At 38.4% G+C, this 14,980-nt stretch overlaps 1 protein-coding gene across 2 annotated transcripts in view; it reads right to left on the bottom strand.

Moving 5' to 3' along the window:
• rcan3 (regulator of calcineurin 3) overlaps positions 1-14,980 on the bottom strand; it is a 46,973-nt gene that overhangs the window by 31,389 nt on the left and 604 nt on the right. For both annotated transcript variants that reach the window (XM_078277145.1, XM_078277144.1), the window contains exon 2: positions 13,857-14,116. In XM_078277145.1, coding sequence (XP_078133271.1) covers positions 13,857-14,066 — 210 coding nt within the window. In that variant the 5' untranslated portion in view covers positions 14,067-14,116. The remainder of the gene's footprint in view (positions 1-13,856; positions 14,117-14,980) is intronic.

Below are 14,980 nucleotides of genomic sequence, written 5' to 3'. Positions count from 1 at the left end.
ATCTGATGACAGCTGTTGGTTGTTAGCTTATGTTGCCAGTCCACCGTCAGTCAAATCTGACCAAACTACACCCCCACAGTCCTAATAAAGGAGATTAGCGGTTTAGCCTTTTAGTGTTTAACTCTTAATAAATAATACCTAATCTTTTTTCTCCAAACTTTGAATATGAATGAATATTTAGTATTATAGAGAGAAACTTTAACCCCTTCAGACCCGCATTTTTTTGATTGGGTTAAAAAAATGTTTTTTTAACTGATTCTGACTCCTCTCCAACATAAAAACAAAGTGGAAAAAACACATTTTTGGTAACTCATGTTTTTAATAGTATTTTTTCATGTCCATTCCAATGGACGCCGCGACAAGATGGGCGTAAAATGTCATAAAAACTTAAGAAAAATAAGGCTAAGTTTTTCCACATAGTAATCAATCAGGTATGACCTAAACATCTGGAACTGGATGTTTGCATGGTTTTGAGTCTGTGTACAGTTCTGAACATGCACATGGACTTGATAGGGGTATCTCAGCGTGGGTAGGGTACAGCAGTGAGGTCATGACCAGGAAAACCCAGAGCCTGCAAGAAGATAGAGAAATGACGCAATCTGAACATGCACATGAACACAATATATGTATGAGTGTAGATAAGATTACCTGAACAAAAAAAAATCAGTTTTTCCTTCAGTAAACTATCGTGGAACTTCCAACACATAACCATACTTGCGTCATTTACAAGACGTTCAAGGAAGTCTTTGACTTTATAGTCTACAAGAACATTATGTACAAAAAATATATATTTAAAATTTTGTAATCGTTAGGGCTGTCAAAATAACGCGTTAATTTCGATTAATTAATCTGAGAAAAAATAAACGCGTTAAAAACATTAACGCAGATTAATCCATTCCATATTGACGTTTGCATACAGACGAAAATCTGATGCCACTGATATGTCTGCGCTTCTCTCTGCTGCTCTGAAACAGACGTTACAGGAAACACAAACCCTGCTGCATGTGACGCTAGTTAACACAATACTCAACAGCAGCTAACGTTAGCTTACCGCTAGCTAGTAGCTGGATTAAACACAGTTACAATGCTGACAGCTAATGCTAAACGGTGTAAAGTTTGACTGTGTTTTACTGTAGAGGATTCAACACCGGTATGTAACAATCTGCAGCTGCCGTTGGAGAAACAACACAGCCGGTGCATTCAATGAAACTGGTAAACTACAGCCTCGTGGTGCATTTGAAGTTATTGTAGATATCCTTTTCCTATCTGGTTGTTGTTTTTGTCGTTCAACAGCAATTTACTAGTGAAATAAGTTATTGTTATACATTATTATTATTAAATCATTTAATTGACCATATGGCCTTATCAATAAACAAGCCATTCTTTGATGTCACCAACTGTTGTTTAGTAGTTTAGTTTAGTAGTTTAGTGTTGTTTTTCTTTTTTTACTTTCTTAAAAAGTATCGGTTCAGGCACCGTTAATTATGTATGCGATTAATTTTGATTAATTAATCACAGAGTATGTAATTAATTAGATTACATTTTTTAATCGATTGACAGCCCTAGTAATCATGAATAAATAAACTGTGACACCATACTTTACCTATGAAAAGCTTACAGGTATTTTGTTTCTTTATATACTGACACTAAACGTGAGCGTTAGCTAAACCTGCCCATCTCCTGATGTCCATTGCAATGGACATAGGACTTTGAAAAAATCCTATAAATTAATGATAGGATATATGTTCAAAATAACTTCAAATATTATCACTTGTAACAGTTAAAATTATACTGACAGCCAATTTGTTTGGCCAGCATGAACATAAATTTATATTTTTGATACGAAAATGGGCACTTACTCTTCCCTCTCTGCAGTCGCTCCGCCATGCTTGTCTTGTCCGATGTCTGCCACTCTCTCAGAACGTGTAAAGTCATAACATGATTTTGATTGGATAATCAGGATCCAATCGTTAACCAGCATTGCTGACATCATTCAATTACAGAGTATTTCTTGGTTTAGAGACAAAAATATGTCATGACCATTCCAATGGACACCGGGTCCGAAGGGGTTGAAAGTTTTCAGGTACATTAACTATGGGTTTACATACTGAAATCCTGACGACTGCGGTAATTAGTTGCCATGTGAATTAAAGCATGTTGAACTTTCGTACTCTAACGGGAACATGGAGGTGCTCTGTATGGGCATCGTAGAAATTCTGATATAAGTATTCAAAGTAATTTCAACTTTTTGTTTTATGAAAATACTCTCATACAAATATAAATGTATTCGTTTTGGAATAGGGATGCACTGATCAATAACAAAACTCAATGTATTGGCAGATATAAGCGGATAATGCACCATAGTAGAGGTGTTTATACACCAACATTCCTATCAGTTTGATACTGATCCACTGTTACGGCTAAAACAATTAGTCAATGAATCGATTAGTTGATAGACAATAGATTAAAGGAAAAATACCAAACATTTTCGTGTTCCAGCTTCTCAAATGTGAAGATTAGTTACACCTTATCTCTATTTTAATGACATTATAAATTAAATATCTGTTGGTCAGGCAAAACAACATCTATTTATTTTATGAACTAAATCATCCGACTCCAAGTTTAAAAAAGGTTCACTTTAAACAAAAATAATTAACCCTGGAGCTATTTCCAAAAAGACCTACAGTACTGATATATGAGTAGGTATGATGGCCATTCCATAATTATTTGTTGAATAGTGTTTAAATATAATGTATTTTAGGGTATGATGGGAAATATGCTGTATAACATGAATATCAATTCAATAACACAAATATGTAAATGAGTAAATAAATAAAATAACAACAGCTGCTTTATGTGCAGAATGCATTTTACAAACAGAAACACAAACCCTGTCCGAACATGGGAGCTGACAGCATAGTATGTTTCTGGTTCACAGCCCACATCTGCTGGGCCACCAGCAGCTGTTCAGTGTTTTAACCCAGTCCAGCAGCTTAGGAGCTGGAGAGATGAGCTGCCGTATAGCTGTGTGAGAGGGACAGAGACAGAGGAGGGAGATGGACGAGGAAGCACAGAGCGACACGTGCCGATGGTTCCACTGATTGCTTTGCTTAAAAAATTAGGTCAAATCTTTGGATTGGTTAGGCGGACTCTCTTACCCGCATGCAGGCATTGCCGCTGCTACCAGACACAATAACAAAAAAAAAGGGAGGGGGGGACGACGACAAAAACAGGCGGGGAATGGCCCGAGGTGGTCTCAGAGCTTCGGAACACATCACAGTGCTCTGAGAAGTGGGTGCCATTTTCTGAGGCAGGCAAACAAATAGTGAGAAAGAAACGATAGACCTGCCACCAGAGCAGACGCTCAAACAGTACAAATCACAGGGACAGGCTGCCACACAGGCCCCCAGACACCATTAACTTGGGTATAGGCTGTCAATAAGCAAACATAATGAAGACAGTGATAGGCAGAGAAAGTGAGATACACACGGAGACAAATCTAAATGACCGGGAAGAAAAGCACTCGTGGGAAACATGAACAAATGAAAAATCTAAAGAAAAACAGGAACAAACAAGAACCAAAGTAAACCACATTGAACCTTTTTCCCAGCAAAGTAACAACAGTGAAAAACAAGTGCAGAGAAAAAAAACAGACTGTCAATAGTCCTTTTCTGTAAATGACAACCGGCAGAAATTGATTTGGATGCTTGTCTCCCCACCTCTCTCTCCGCATAAATAAATCCAAGAAGCAGCATCGCAGGGGAGCAGGCTTTGCAGACTCAGGAGCCACACAATAATAAAACAACAACAAAGTTCAGACAGACAGAAAATCAAAAAATGGACTGGTTCTCATATATCCTCACAGTCGGATCAAATTCCTGTTGCATGTGGCTTTATTTCAGCTCCTTCATTTTACACATTCATAACTAAAAGCAATCATCTGCAGATTATTTTATTTTATTTCATGGACTGTATGATTGCAGTTACGCCTCAATTGATGGGAGTCAATTTATACTTCAGTGGAATAAGAGATCATGCTCTGTTGCTGCTATTCTTAAAAGCGCCCACGGAACATTTCTTTTTTTAGACTGATTGAACCAGAAAATAATCTTAAATTTAAATAGACTCACAGGAGCATGACTAAGAACAAATAACACAGCAGCTAACACAACATGCTAAATCTTATAGTTTCATAATCAGCCCCTGTGCAGTAAGAAGGGGGGGGAGGGGGGGGGGGGGGTTAAGCTGAGTCTGTGAGCCTTCTCTTTTATCAAAGCAACCGTGCAAAAAAACAATAGTGATCACATATGAAAGAGGAAAAAATTTTCCTGAAGCTCTAACGCTGAAGGTGTGGGAGTGGTACTATATGAGTATCAATATAAGAAAAAAACTTAAATGTAATCATGATGAGGATATAAGGATCTTTAAATAGATGTAGATGTGTCTGAAGTTAAGAAAGTACAATATGACGTAATAAACTTATGTAACTGGATTTGATTAGCTGTGTAAAGGGATTTTTCATAATCACATTGTGTCCAAGAGATGTTTTTAATATTACAGTGCATTATTATTACTGTATGTCTCCCGAGTACAAACACAAAAAACCGAGGGATCAGCCTCTTCATAGAATATACGAAAGAGCAACTAAGAAAGCTTAAAAAAGAAGGGCTGAAAGTCAACATTTGTTAAAATAAAACAAAATAAAATAGCTTAAAATGCTTATTACAAGTTCCGAGAGACAAGTTATATATTGTCAATTGAATGATCAACTAATTGTTTCTGCACTATGAGAAAAGATCACCTCTCTCTTTCTTTTGAATTTGACATCAGCTCACGTGCCTGTATGTGATAGAACAGAACCAGATACAAACAAATAGTGTATAATTCCTTTTAAATTAGCTAAATCTATTCTAATAGTGTTCACTAATGTTACTGGATATTTTTATTTATTTTTTTGTTAGTTATTCCTGAAACATGGAATTATAAGTCGGAGGCTGACGTGAACAGTTTTTTTACACTCTGCTGCTCTTAATTACAGTTTTTAAAACATGAACGTGAACGGGGCATTACACCACTAAAAAAAGACACAGCCACGGATAAAAACTGTTCCCTCCCTGACAGGTAAGACCTAAACCACCTACAGGTGGCGCTGTCTGCCCCCAAGGCCTCAAGTTTGGCAATCAGTCTGTCATGATTCACCGTATCAAATGCCTTTTGAAGATCCAATAACACCATTCCGCAGAGATTTCCATTATCTATTTCCCTGTGTATGATGTCGGATAAATACAGCAGGCATGATTCGGTAGAATGTGACTTCCTGAATACGGATTGGAATTTAAATGTGAAGTTGTTTTTATTCATGTATTCATTAAATTGCTCATTGACCAACTTTTCAAAATGTTTTGAGACTGTGCACAAAGTAGAGACCGGTCTGTAGTTACCAGGATCGCGGCTGTTTCCCTTTTTAAAAAGGGGAACTACCTTGGCCCTCTTGAGGTCACTGGGGAAAACACCAGATTCAACAGACAGGTTAAAAATATGGAAGATGTAATGGGCTATTTGGGCAGTGGCATCTCGTAAAAACTGTGGGGATAACCCATCTAACCCAGGGCCCTTAGAGCAGTCTAGCTGTAAGAGCTTTTTTTCCATCTCCCCTACCTCACCCTTACGTAAGGAAAATGAGCTGGGCAGTGCTCCAAGTTTATTATAGAATGATTTCACCCTATCAATGCTTAATAACCCAGAAGAAGGTTGAAGATTTGAGACCAGCTGTTCTGCTATAGAAGTGAAGTAAGTATTAAAATGATTAGCAACCTCTTTCTTATTGAAATTCAGGACACCCTTAATTTTTAGTCCTGTGCTTCTTGGTTTCTTAGTATTTGTCTTAGCAGCCCCCAATTCCTTTAAGGTCTTCTACAACTTTTTTGAGTTATCTTTATTATTTGATATATCATTCTTATAGTGGGTTGATCCTGAGTTTTCCTGAGTTTTCCTGAGTTCTTATTTTCCTGAGATCCTGAGTCTTATTTCTTGCTTGTTTATATAAAATAAAATCATCATGATGAAGTTTTAAGTGCGTTTTCCCCGGTTTTAATAGCATCATGTATACATTTGTTTAAGTCTGATCTGTCTAAGAGGGTCACCTTGTTGTAAAAATGTGTCTTTAAACTGTGACCATGCTATGTTAACACACAGATATGTTTACCACAGGGGACCAATCCACCTCCTCAACCAGCATCTTGAAAGTTTCCTGAGAGTAATGTTTCAATGATCTGGATAGTACAGTCTTGTGAGAATAAAAGTTTTTTTTTAACTTGTGCAAAAAATTATGTTATGATCACTTAAGTCACGTAAGTAATAGTACCACTTTGAGATATTTCAGTTTTGTCTGAAACTAAGATCAGATCAATAATACTCTCACAAGTCCGCTTATCCTCGTGGACTGTTTTACCAGCTGTTCAAGACCAAAAGAGTAACACAGGTCCTCCAGCATTTTGCCGGAAGGATGAGCACAGCCATTCAAGATGGCCAAAATGGCATGCTGCCAGGCTGTTTTGCATACCCAATTGAAATGAAGTGGAAAAACCAGGCCTGACTCGCACTAGACGGCACTTGGCGCTGATTGGGTTTAAAGCCCACCCAATTATAAAGGTGTAATTCTTTCCGCCTAACTATAAAACAGGAGAGTGAGGAAGCTCTCAAATAAGCACAATCTGTACAAACCCATACCATCCCGAGAAGAGACCTAATCAGCCAGAATAATTAAATTCACCTGTGTGGGTTCAGCGTGGGTGTGCAGGGCCTTTAAGATTTACTTTGCACTTCCTAATTCTGCACAGGCACAAGACTTTGGGCGTTTCTCAATCTGTGTTCTTCTATTGACTTGTGTTCTTGTGTCCCTGTGAAACGTCATCTCGTGTTGCCAAAGTACTGTCCCAATACACAAGTTCGCATTTCACCAAGAACAGTTAAGATTCCCGGAAATGTTCTTGACACGCCCATTTTACCGAGGACGCATTGGTTGGTAACTTCTATCATAGACATATGAACTTGGCAGCACCCGTATCCCAACATTCATTTCGGCATTCAATGATGGTCGGGTTTCCGGTACATAGACAGACCAAAAACAATTTTCGCCATCTTATTCATCACTAAATTCACTTCTGAGAACGTTTTAGGCGAGAAATGAACGGTTTAGATTTTGAATAAATGAATTGCCGAATTGACAATTTGCTCCAAAGTTTTCAGAGTTGAGAAGCTCCATGAAGTGACGCGGCAGCCAGCTTGCGCCTGCCCCGGCCTCTAGCTCGTCGCTCGGCCAGTCAAGCTCGGAGACCCCGCTGTAAGCTGGAGGTCTCTCAGACCAGTCCCGTAAATAAGAGGCTTTTATTTTGCCGTTGACTGATCGTTTGTTTAAATATCACAACACATGTCCATCATAAGATTAACGGGAACCTGTGGTTAACTGTCTTTTCGGAGTTAAACTCCACAAGCACACACACACACACACACACACACACACACACACACACACACACACACACACACACACACACACACACACACACACACACACACACACACACACAGAGTAGGCAGAGGCGGGGGAGAGAGATATACCCGTTTCTTCGGGAGACTTGTTTAAATTATGCCATAGGCCATACATTAGATTTAGTATTTAGTTCATATTTTTTTGGTGTATTTGTTTTCAGATTTTTTAGAAGTTGAGTTTCAGTCTGTATGATAAATTAACAGTTGTACATAAAGTGGTAACATATGGCATGTTATGTAGACTAAAGGGGAGACACCAACCTTTATAATTTGAATTGCTGATTTCCATCTGTTGTCCCTTGGCATATACAGTGCACTACAATAATATAGAAATGATAATTCCACATAACATTAATAGGAACACATAGGACATACCAGTGGATAGGCCTACTTCTTTTTTAATTTAAACTGACTTAAACTAATACACTAATAATAGTAGGGATCGCGTTCCACTCTTTTGAGTAAGTAAGGGGTGTTTGAGCTAAACCATAAACAATAAAAATAAAGTTCAATAACTTTTATTTTTCAATATTATTGCAATAGTTGTAGCATTATGAGGTTTTCTTGTCCGGAGATTGTTTTAATACAAAGTGGTTATATTGTTGTGGTTTTTATTTCTAGCTGTTATTTTGGAGCCTTGCAGGTAGCTGTTAACAGCGTTTTCTGTGCTTGTGAACTTGCGGGTTCATTCTTCCAAGAACAACCAGCAAGAACGTTCTCCCCAAGAACACAAGTCCGTTCTTTGCATTCTTGAGATTGAGAAACACCCAATGTGTGCACCAAGACAATGTGTGCAACCTGTGCAGACAATGGTCAACAATGTTGTGTAAACACAGAAATGACCATGACAGATCATACAGATATTTTGTCACACAATCATGTCACAGTATTAGCTTGGCTCAGGTTTCACTGGAAAACCTAGCAGCTGACTTCAACTTCAACAAAATGTAAGGAGAAAACAGAGAAAAGGGGGAAAACTGTCATTGCAAAAGAAAACAATGTCATCTTGTCAAATGTGCAAAATACTTTGCCACCCTGAGTGCCACAACAGCTCAATTCAACCAAACTGTGCTTTCCATTGTTGTCTGCCTGACTTAAATTGCTTTCTTCTGTTTGATGAATAAAGACAAAACAAGCACACCAGGTCCGTGAGACATCCTGGGTCAGTGTACCAGAATAATATCCGTGCCGCAGCAGGACCAGGGGCCAGCAACACTCACTCTGCACTGCATCATGTCTGACCTTCAGCCTGCCAAGCACCCGCTGCCTCACGTTCACCCCCCCCAGGACCGACACCCAAAAATAGACTGCAGTTTGACACATGCAAACATATCACTACCAAGCGCATGCATGCTAGCTGTATGTACGTGTATTGTGTGTGCACATAAAAACAGGCTGACACTCACTTTACATCTCACTTTTCACATCCTCTATCACACTATATTTAGTCCCTGATGTGTTTCAATGCTCCACTCTGCTCTGGGGTTGTCTTACTTTATCGTCCGATACATATGAGTCACACTGTCAAACACATTACACTGAAGTGGGACAGCTGTATCCACCGAGGCAGTTTTAACTTTTCACATACTTACAGCACTCTATGACTGCTAATGCAATGCTAACAGGTTGGTGTTTAGGGCTTCTGCAGTAAACATGATGGACATGTTATCTAGTGGCTACTGCTATAGTTTTGGTTTAATGTGCTTCTATATACTGTACGTCTCTCAGATTTCTGCCTACAGCCCAATACAATGGAGGTGAATGGAAAGTTCAAGCTTCAAGCTTTGAAAAATGTGAAAAACAATGTACTCAGTATAATCCATAGAAAACACTGTAGACTGTTTTATTTAGGGATTCGAAATAAAATTATGATAGTTATTACAAGTCAGATAAATATAAAATATAATAAATGGTGGATGGACCAAAGATTTAATCACTACAGTAATAAGAAAAATTAGTAAAATACATAACAGTGAAACATTAAACTTAAAAAAAACTCTGGAGAGGTGAAAGGAACTGCGGGGTTTGTCACTGTGAGTAACCTATACATTACTCTTACAGTTTTTTACAATCCCTTTGCTACTAATTTCAGAACCTTGATGTCATTTTTCAAAACACTAGACACAAAACTCAAAACGGTCATCACTTGTAACACAGGCTATCCAATGTTCAAAACATTGCATTGTGCATTCATATCTTTAAAGAAATATTGCACTTGCACAATCATTGGTTCAAAAAACAAATTTATTGTGAAATACCATTGAAACGTTACTTTAGATCACCCACACACAAGCTACCCATAGTTTCACTGTGTTATTGTCTACAATCATTAAATATTGTAGTACAAAATATTTGATACATGTTTCATTATGTTACTACATATAAATATATCCCTGTAAAAATACTGCAGTAGTAGAGAGAATACTACAGACCAATGTGGTACGAGTATATATATAAAAAGTACTTTATATATAAAGTATATATAAATTATATATCTCAATCATCAGTAACGAGTTGGCAGAATCGGACAAGCAATTCCAAAAGCGTGCATGCATACGGTGCGGTACTGTCAATACAGTAAATAGTCTTAAAGGTGGTAAATGGGAGCATAGAAACAGTGTCTGATACATACAGTAAACAGTAGTACATTACAGTAAAGAATGATGATGAAATATTACATCCACAGATCATGTAGTCTAATTGGTTCATGCTCCACACTAATTGGTGACAATGAATCTCGTTATCTTTGGAAACTTTCATGATCTAAACATGGAATATTGTTTGTCTGTTTCCATACAACTACGCATTAAGAGTAATGCAACAGTTACTTGTATCGATTGATAGTTAGATCATTGTAATGGAATGAATAGACAATCATCTGAAATGTAATGTGTGAATTGCCTTTTGAAAGTAGTACTTTGATGTTAAGTTGTGTCATATTGAACAGGTGATCTTTGTTAAATGAACAAATGATCTTTGGTTTATGTGTATTGTATCCAAGCAATTTAAAAAAGTGTTAGAGTTTTGAAAAATGTGTCTAGAGTTTTGAAACATGACGTCAAGGTTCTGAAATTAGTGCCAAAGTGATTGTAAAAAACTGTAATCATTTGACTCATTGTTAATGTAAAATTTTGATTTAGTGCAACTTAAAACTTCCATACTTAAACAATATAGGGCGGCAACTTAGAACCATTTTGTTAGGTTGTCTATTGCCTGTATGATAAAAACATTTCGCTTGGGGTTGTATTGAGCATGCAGCTGGGGCTTGCTTGATTGCACTGGTTATGGACTGAGGGGTGCTCAGTCTGACAGCAGCAGTGGCAACGATGAAAGCTTTGCTCTGTGCTGATTAGGCCTTGTATACAGTGGGCACTATGAGGGACGACTTATAATGGCTAATCTGACCTTTCTCTCGACAAGCACAGAAACCACTAATGCCTCGTTACTTTGCCCACGCACACCTCTGTCTCTAACTCCCTATACTCCCCTATAGATAATAAATCATGTCGGAATTATAAGTCACACCGGCTGCAGCTGTGTTCACTCTATGCAATGCTGTTAATCCCATTCATATGCTGAATGTAGTTGATCAGGTCCCTCAGGCCACACTGAGAACCAGTCTAAGGAAGCTCATTGGGGCTATTAACGACTCAAGCATTTTCTAAGTCAAATTTGAAATGACTCAGTACAGATTTAGTGCAATTTATTTTTGGTCGGTGAAGTTTTTCTTTTTGGTTTGGTTAACGTCAACATTCTAATAGTTCATAAAATATAATATATATATCAGACTTGGTGGGGAATAGAACAATAAAGTCCTGGACGTATTTCCATCATTGTCCGAGGTTTAAGAAATATTAGAAAATAGGAACTTAAAAAAAATAGAAAATTGAATCGCATGTACAAACAAGTGCATTTTTTTTCAGAAAGGAAAATAATAATAAAATGATATAGGATATAATGACTGTGACGTTTTTCAAAACAATGCCATATGTTTGTTTCTTTAGCTAATAAAAGGTATTTTACATGCAACAGAATAGACTTGCTGATGTGCTCTTCAATAATCTTTCTCAAGCTAGTTTTTATGGTGGACAAGGAGATAGGAAAAACACATTTATTAAACTAAAATTCTACAATATGTATTGAAAAAAAGTCAGCTAAATCTTTATGATGCTCAGGGTGTGTCCACACCTTTGACCTATTGGAGAGATTTAGCATAACATAAAAAGTGTGTCTGTAATAATGACACAGCAAATGAAAAAGAATACCTATTTGATATCTTAATTGAGTGACCGATGATTTAAGCTCTATGCGAGATCATTCAAATCATTAACTGTGGTGGCACAGCCCTGTTTTAATCATGAAAAGGAATTAATGAATAATAAACCCAATCATTGTAGTGGAGAGGTGGGCTGATCTGACCAGACCTGAGCTGAACTCTCCATTCTACATAAAAGCTGGACAGGGAAACACAATACTGCAGATAAAAGAGAAAAGTGTGCCACTAGGTTTTACTATCTTTTCACTAATGCAGAAGAAAGAAAAAGGCTTTTAAAAGCTTGCTAAGAGCTTTTTAAGGGGCACGTGTGTGTGTTTCTTTCTCTCCATCCCTCCCTCCCTCCCTCCCTCTCTAAAAGAGCACAGTGTGATTACAGAAACAGCCCATCCTCCTACATGCAGGCCTTTGAGAACAAAAGGTAATGTCGGTGTTGGGAGGGAGCAAAGAGCCCAAAGACACAAAAATGTAGGTTGCCATGTCCCTGTTTTTCAACTGAGGATGTAGACACCGGTTTTAAAGATCTCAAGTTTTTAGCAGTAAGAAAAATAGCCAAAAACAACCTCATAAAGTCCCCCGTTTGTGCTTTGAAAATATCACAAGCAACCTGTTTTCTATTTCATACCTCATCCCTTCCTGTCCTCATTTTGAAAGTTTAAATACATGTCGAAAGTTATTTTTTTTAGTGATTTAACTGAACCATGTGGAGTACAATCTATTGACATGCTCTGACTGAAGCGCGCGTGGGTGGCATTTCCACTTAAAAGCCGGAGTGTGAATCGTAATGAAGTGAGGAGGCAAAACGAAAACGAAAGGGAGGGGAGGGGGAAGACTCCATCGCTAGGAGCAATGGGTGTACAAACAGCAAGCTCACAAAGCGAGGAGTGATTCATTTAAAGGGATTTTGTGTATGAGCCAGATTTAGCCTCTCAGCTTTGCATTCATATACAGAGAGGATAAATAAAGAACACTCAGGAGAGAGACAGAAGGGGAATATTAAAAGAATTGAGGAAGGAGAAGAAAGTTAACAAATGTACAGGAGGGGAGACAAATGTGAAGATAGCTTTTAGAAACATATAGTAGAGAGAGAGATGGACTTGACAGAGAATAAAAGACTTGAAGACTTAAATAGAGTGAGGCATGCCAGTTGGATGGATGGAAGGATGGTAGGACAGCATAATTGGATTAGAGGGGCAGAAAATTAAAAGTATTTGCTTTGTATCCTCCTCCAGCAAACATGATCCAGTGATCCCAAGTTTCCCTGCATTGAGGTCTGATAAAGCTGTGACAGCAAGACTACACACATCCTAGAGAGGCCATAACAAAATATACTGTATACAACTATGTGTGTGCATGGGTACAAATGTAACATGTCTGAATGTGGGCTCTTGTATGAGGCCTGTTGCCACATCTATAAGTGGGTATGAATAACATGAGGTAACAATCAAATGATATGCACAGCCACATGGATTAAGGTTGAGTATGGCTCAGAATTCATATTGTTTAAGTTAAAGTTAAAGTTGATTTGATTAGGACAATGCACATTAATCAACATTTCTGTAAATGTGCCAGTGTTAGCCAGTTGGCAAATTTTCACCTGTAGTCCTAATTACCTAGCATGCATGTCTTTATAGTGGGAAGAAACCGGAGCACCCGGAGGAAACCCTAGCAAACATGGGGAGAACATGCAAACTCCACACAGGAAGGCCCAGAACGACGATTGTAAACCGCTGCTCTGCATTAATGTTCATTGGCAAATAAATAACAGCATCAGGTGTGTATGTGTGCATGTGTGTATGTGCTTGCGGTTGAGCAATCAGTAGCGCAGCTTGAGAGTGTGACAGAAGCGAAAGCTGTGGATGAGATCATGCATGTGTTGCTGGGCTTTGAATCTTGGACACGCTGACACATTCAGCACAATGATTCAAACAATACACAAACGGACTGACACACACACACACACACACACACACACACACACACACACACACACACAGAATTTGACCTAGAAAGTAAGTTTGCTCCATCTCACCCTGTGTACGTCCTCTTCAAACACGGCTTCATGGACGCTGCATGCAAAGAGCGCCGTGGGGAGGTCGCTCAGATCCATCATCTCCTCCGCTAAGCCGTCCTGATCGCTGTCCCCAAACACCACGTCCTCTTCCTCCTCCTCCTCCTCTTCAGGATCGCTGCTGTAGGCCTCTGAGCCGTTGCTCCACGCCTTGGAGCTCTCTCGCAGCATGTTGAAGCCTTTTAGGAAGACAGCTGACAGACAGGTGGGGACCACAGAGGCTGGGAAGTGGGGAGAGGGGAGGTTAAGTGATTGGAAGCTGGTAGATAAGGTAAATAAACTGGCTGGATGTTTGTGGAAAAGCGCGCAGAGAATGAGGTGGTGAAGAGTACAGGGTTGCACTTAAGTGTCCGTGATGATACACAGGCTGTGGAATAAATAAAAGAGAGAAATGTAGAGGGAAGATGGACAGATTAAAGACAGGAGACAGTTAAAGATGGAGAGAAGAGAGAAAGATGAACAGGAGGAAATAGGAGACAACAAAGAGGAAATATGAGACAACAGAGAGGAAATAAGGAGTAAGAATTAATAATAGAATAAGTTTAATATTAAACTCTACTTGTAGGTTAGTATTCCTGATTAAAATATTCTGTCTATTCATGGTTCAATTATATCTGGGCATTTGCTGGTGACTATGAGAAAGTCTACAAGTTGCTCCAAGTCCATAATAAAAACAAATAGTGAATTGTCAATTTCCCAGTGGCCAATGTGATGAATATAAATCGCTGGTTTTGGCCAGCCAACAATGCAAAATCCAAAGATATTCAGTTCACTATCACAGAAGACTACCTAAATCTGTTCATATTCACATTCACATTCGAAAGGCTGGAAGCAGTGACTTTTTTTTAATATTTGCTTAAAGAATGACTTGATTAATCTGCTAATCGATTCATCGTCATCCTTTTACAAATTAAAAAAGGAAGCACCACGTGGGAAAACATGATTATACACACATTGATTATAAAAAAGAAAAGGGTTATGATGAAGTCAATGACCCTAATGTGAAACTTCCAACATTGTACTGGGGATAGAGTGCCATCTAGTGGGACATTTAACCGACTGAAGGTTATCTTTTATATTTAAAT

Source organism: Sander vitreus, chromosome 20, assembly GCF_031162955.1.
Source record: "Sander vitreus isolate 19-12246 chromosome 20, sanVit1, whole genome shotgun sequence".
Classification (NCBI taxonomy): Eukaryota; Metazoa; Chordata; class Actinopteri; order Perciformes; family Percidae; genus Sander; species Sander vitreus.
Note: the sequence above shows the minus strand (reverse complement) of the source record. Positions and strands in the feature narration are given on the sequence as shown.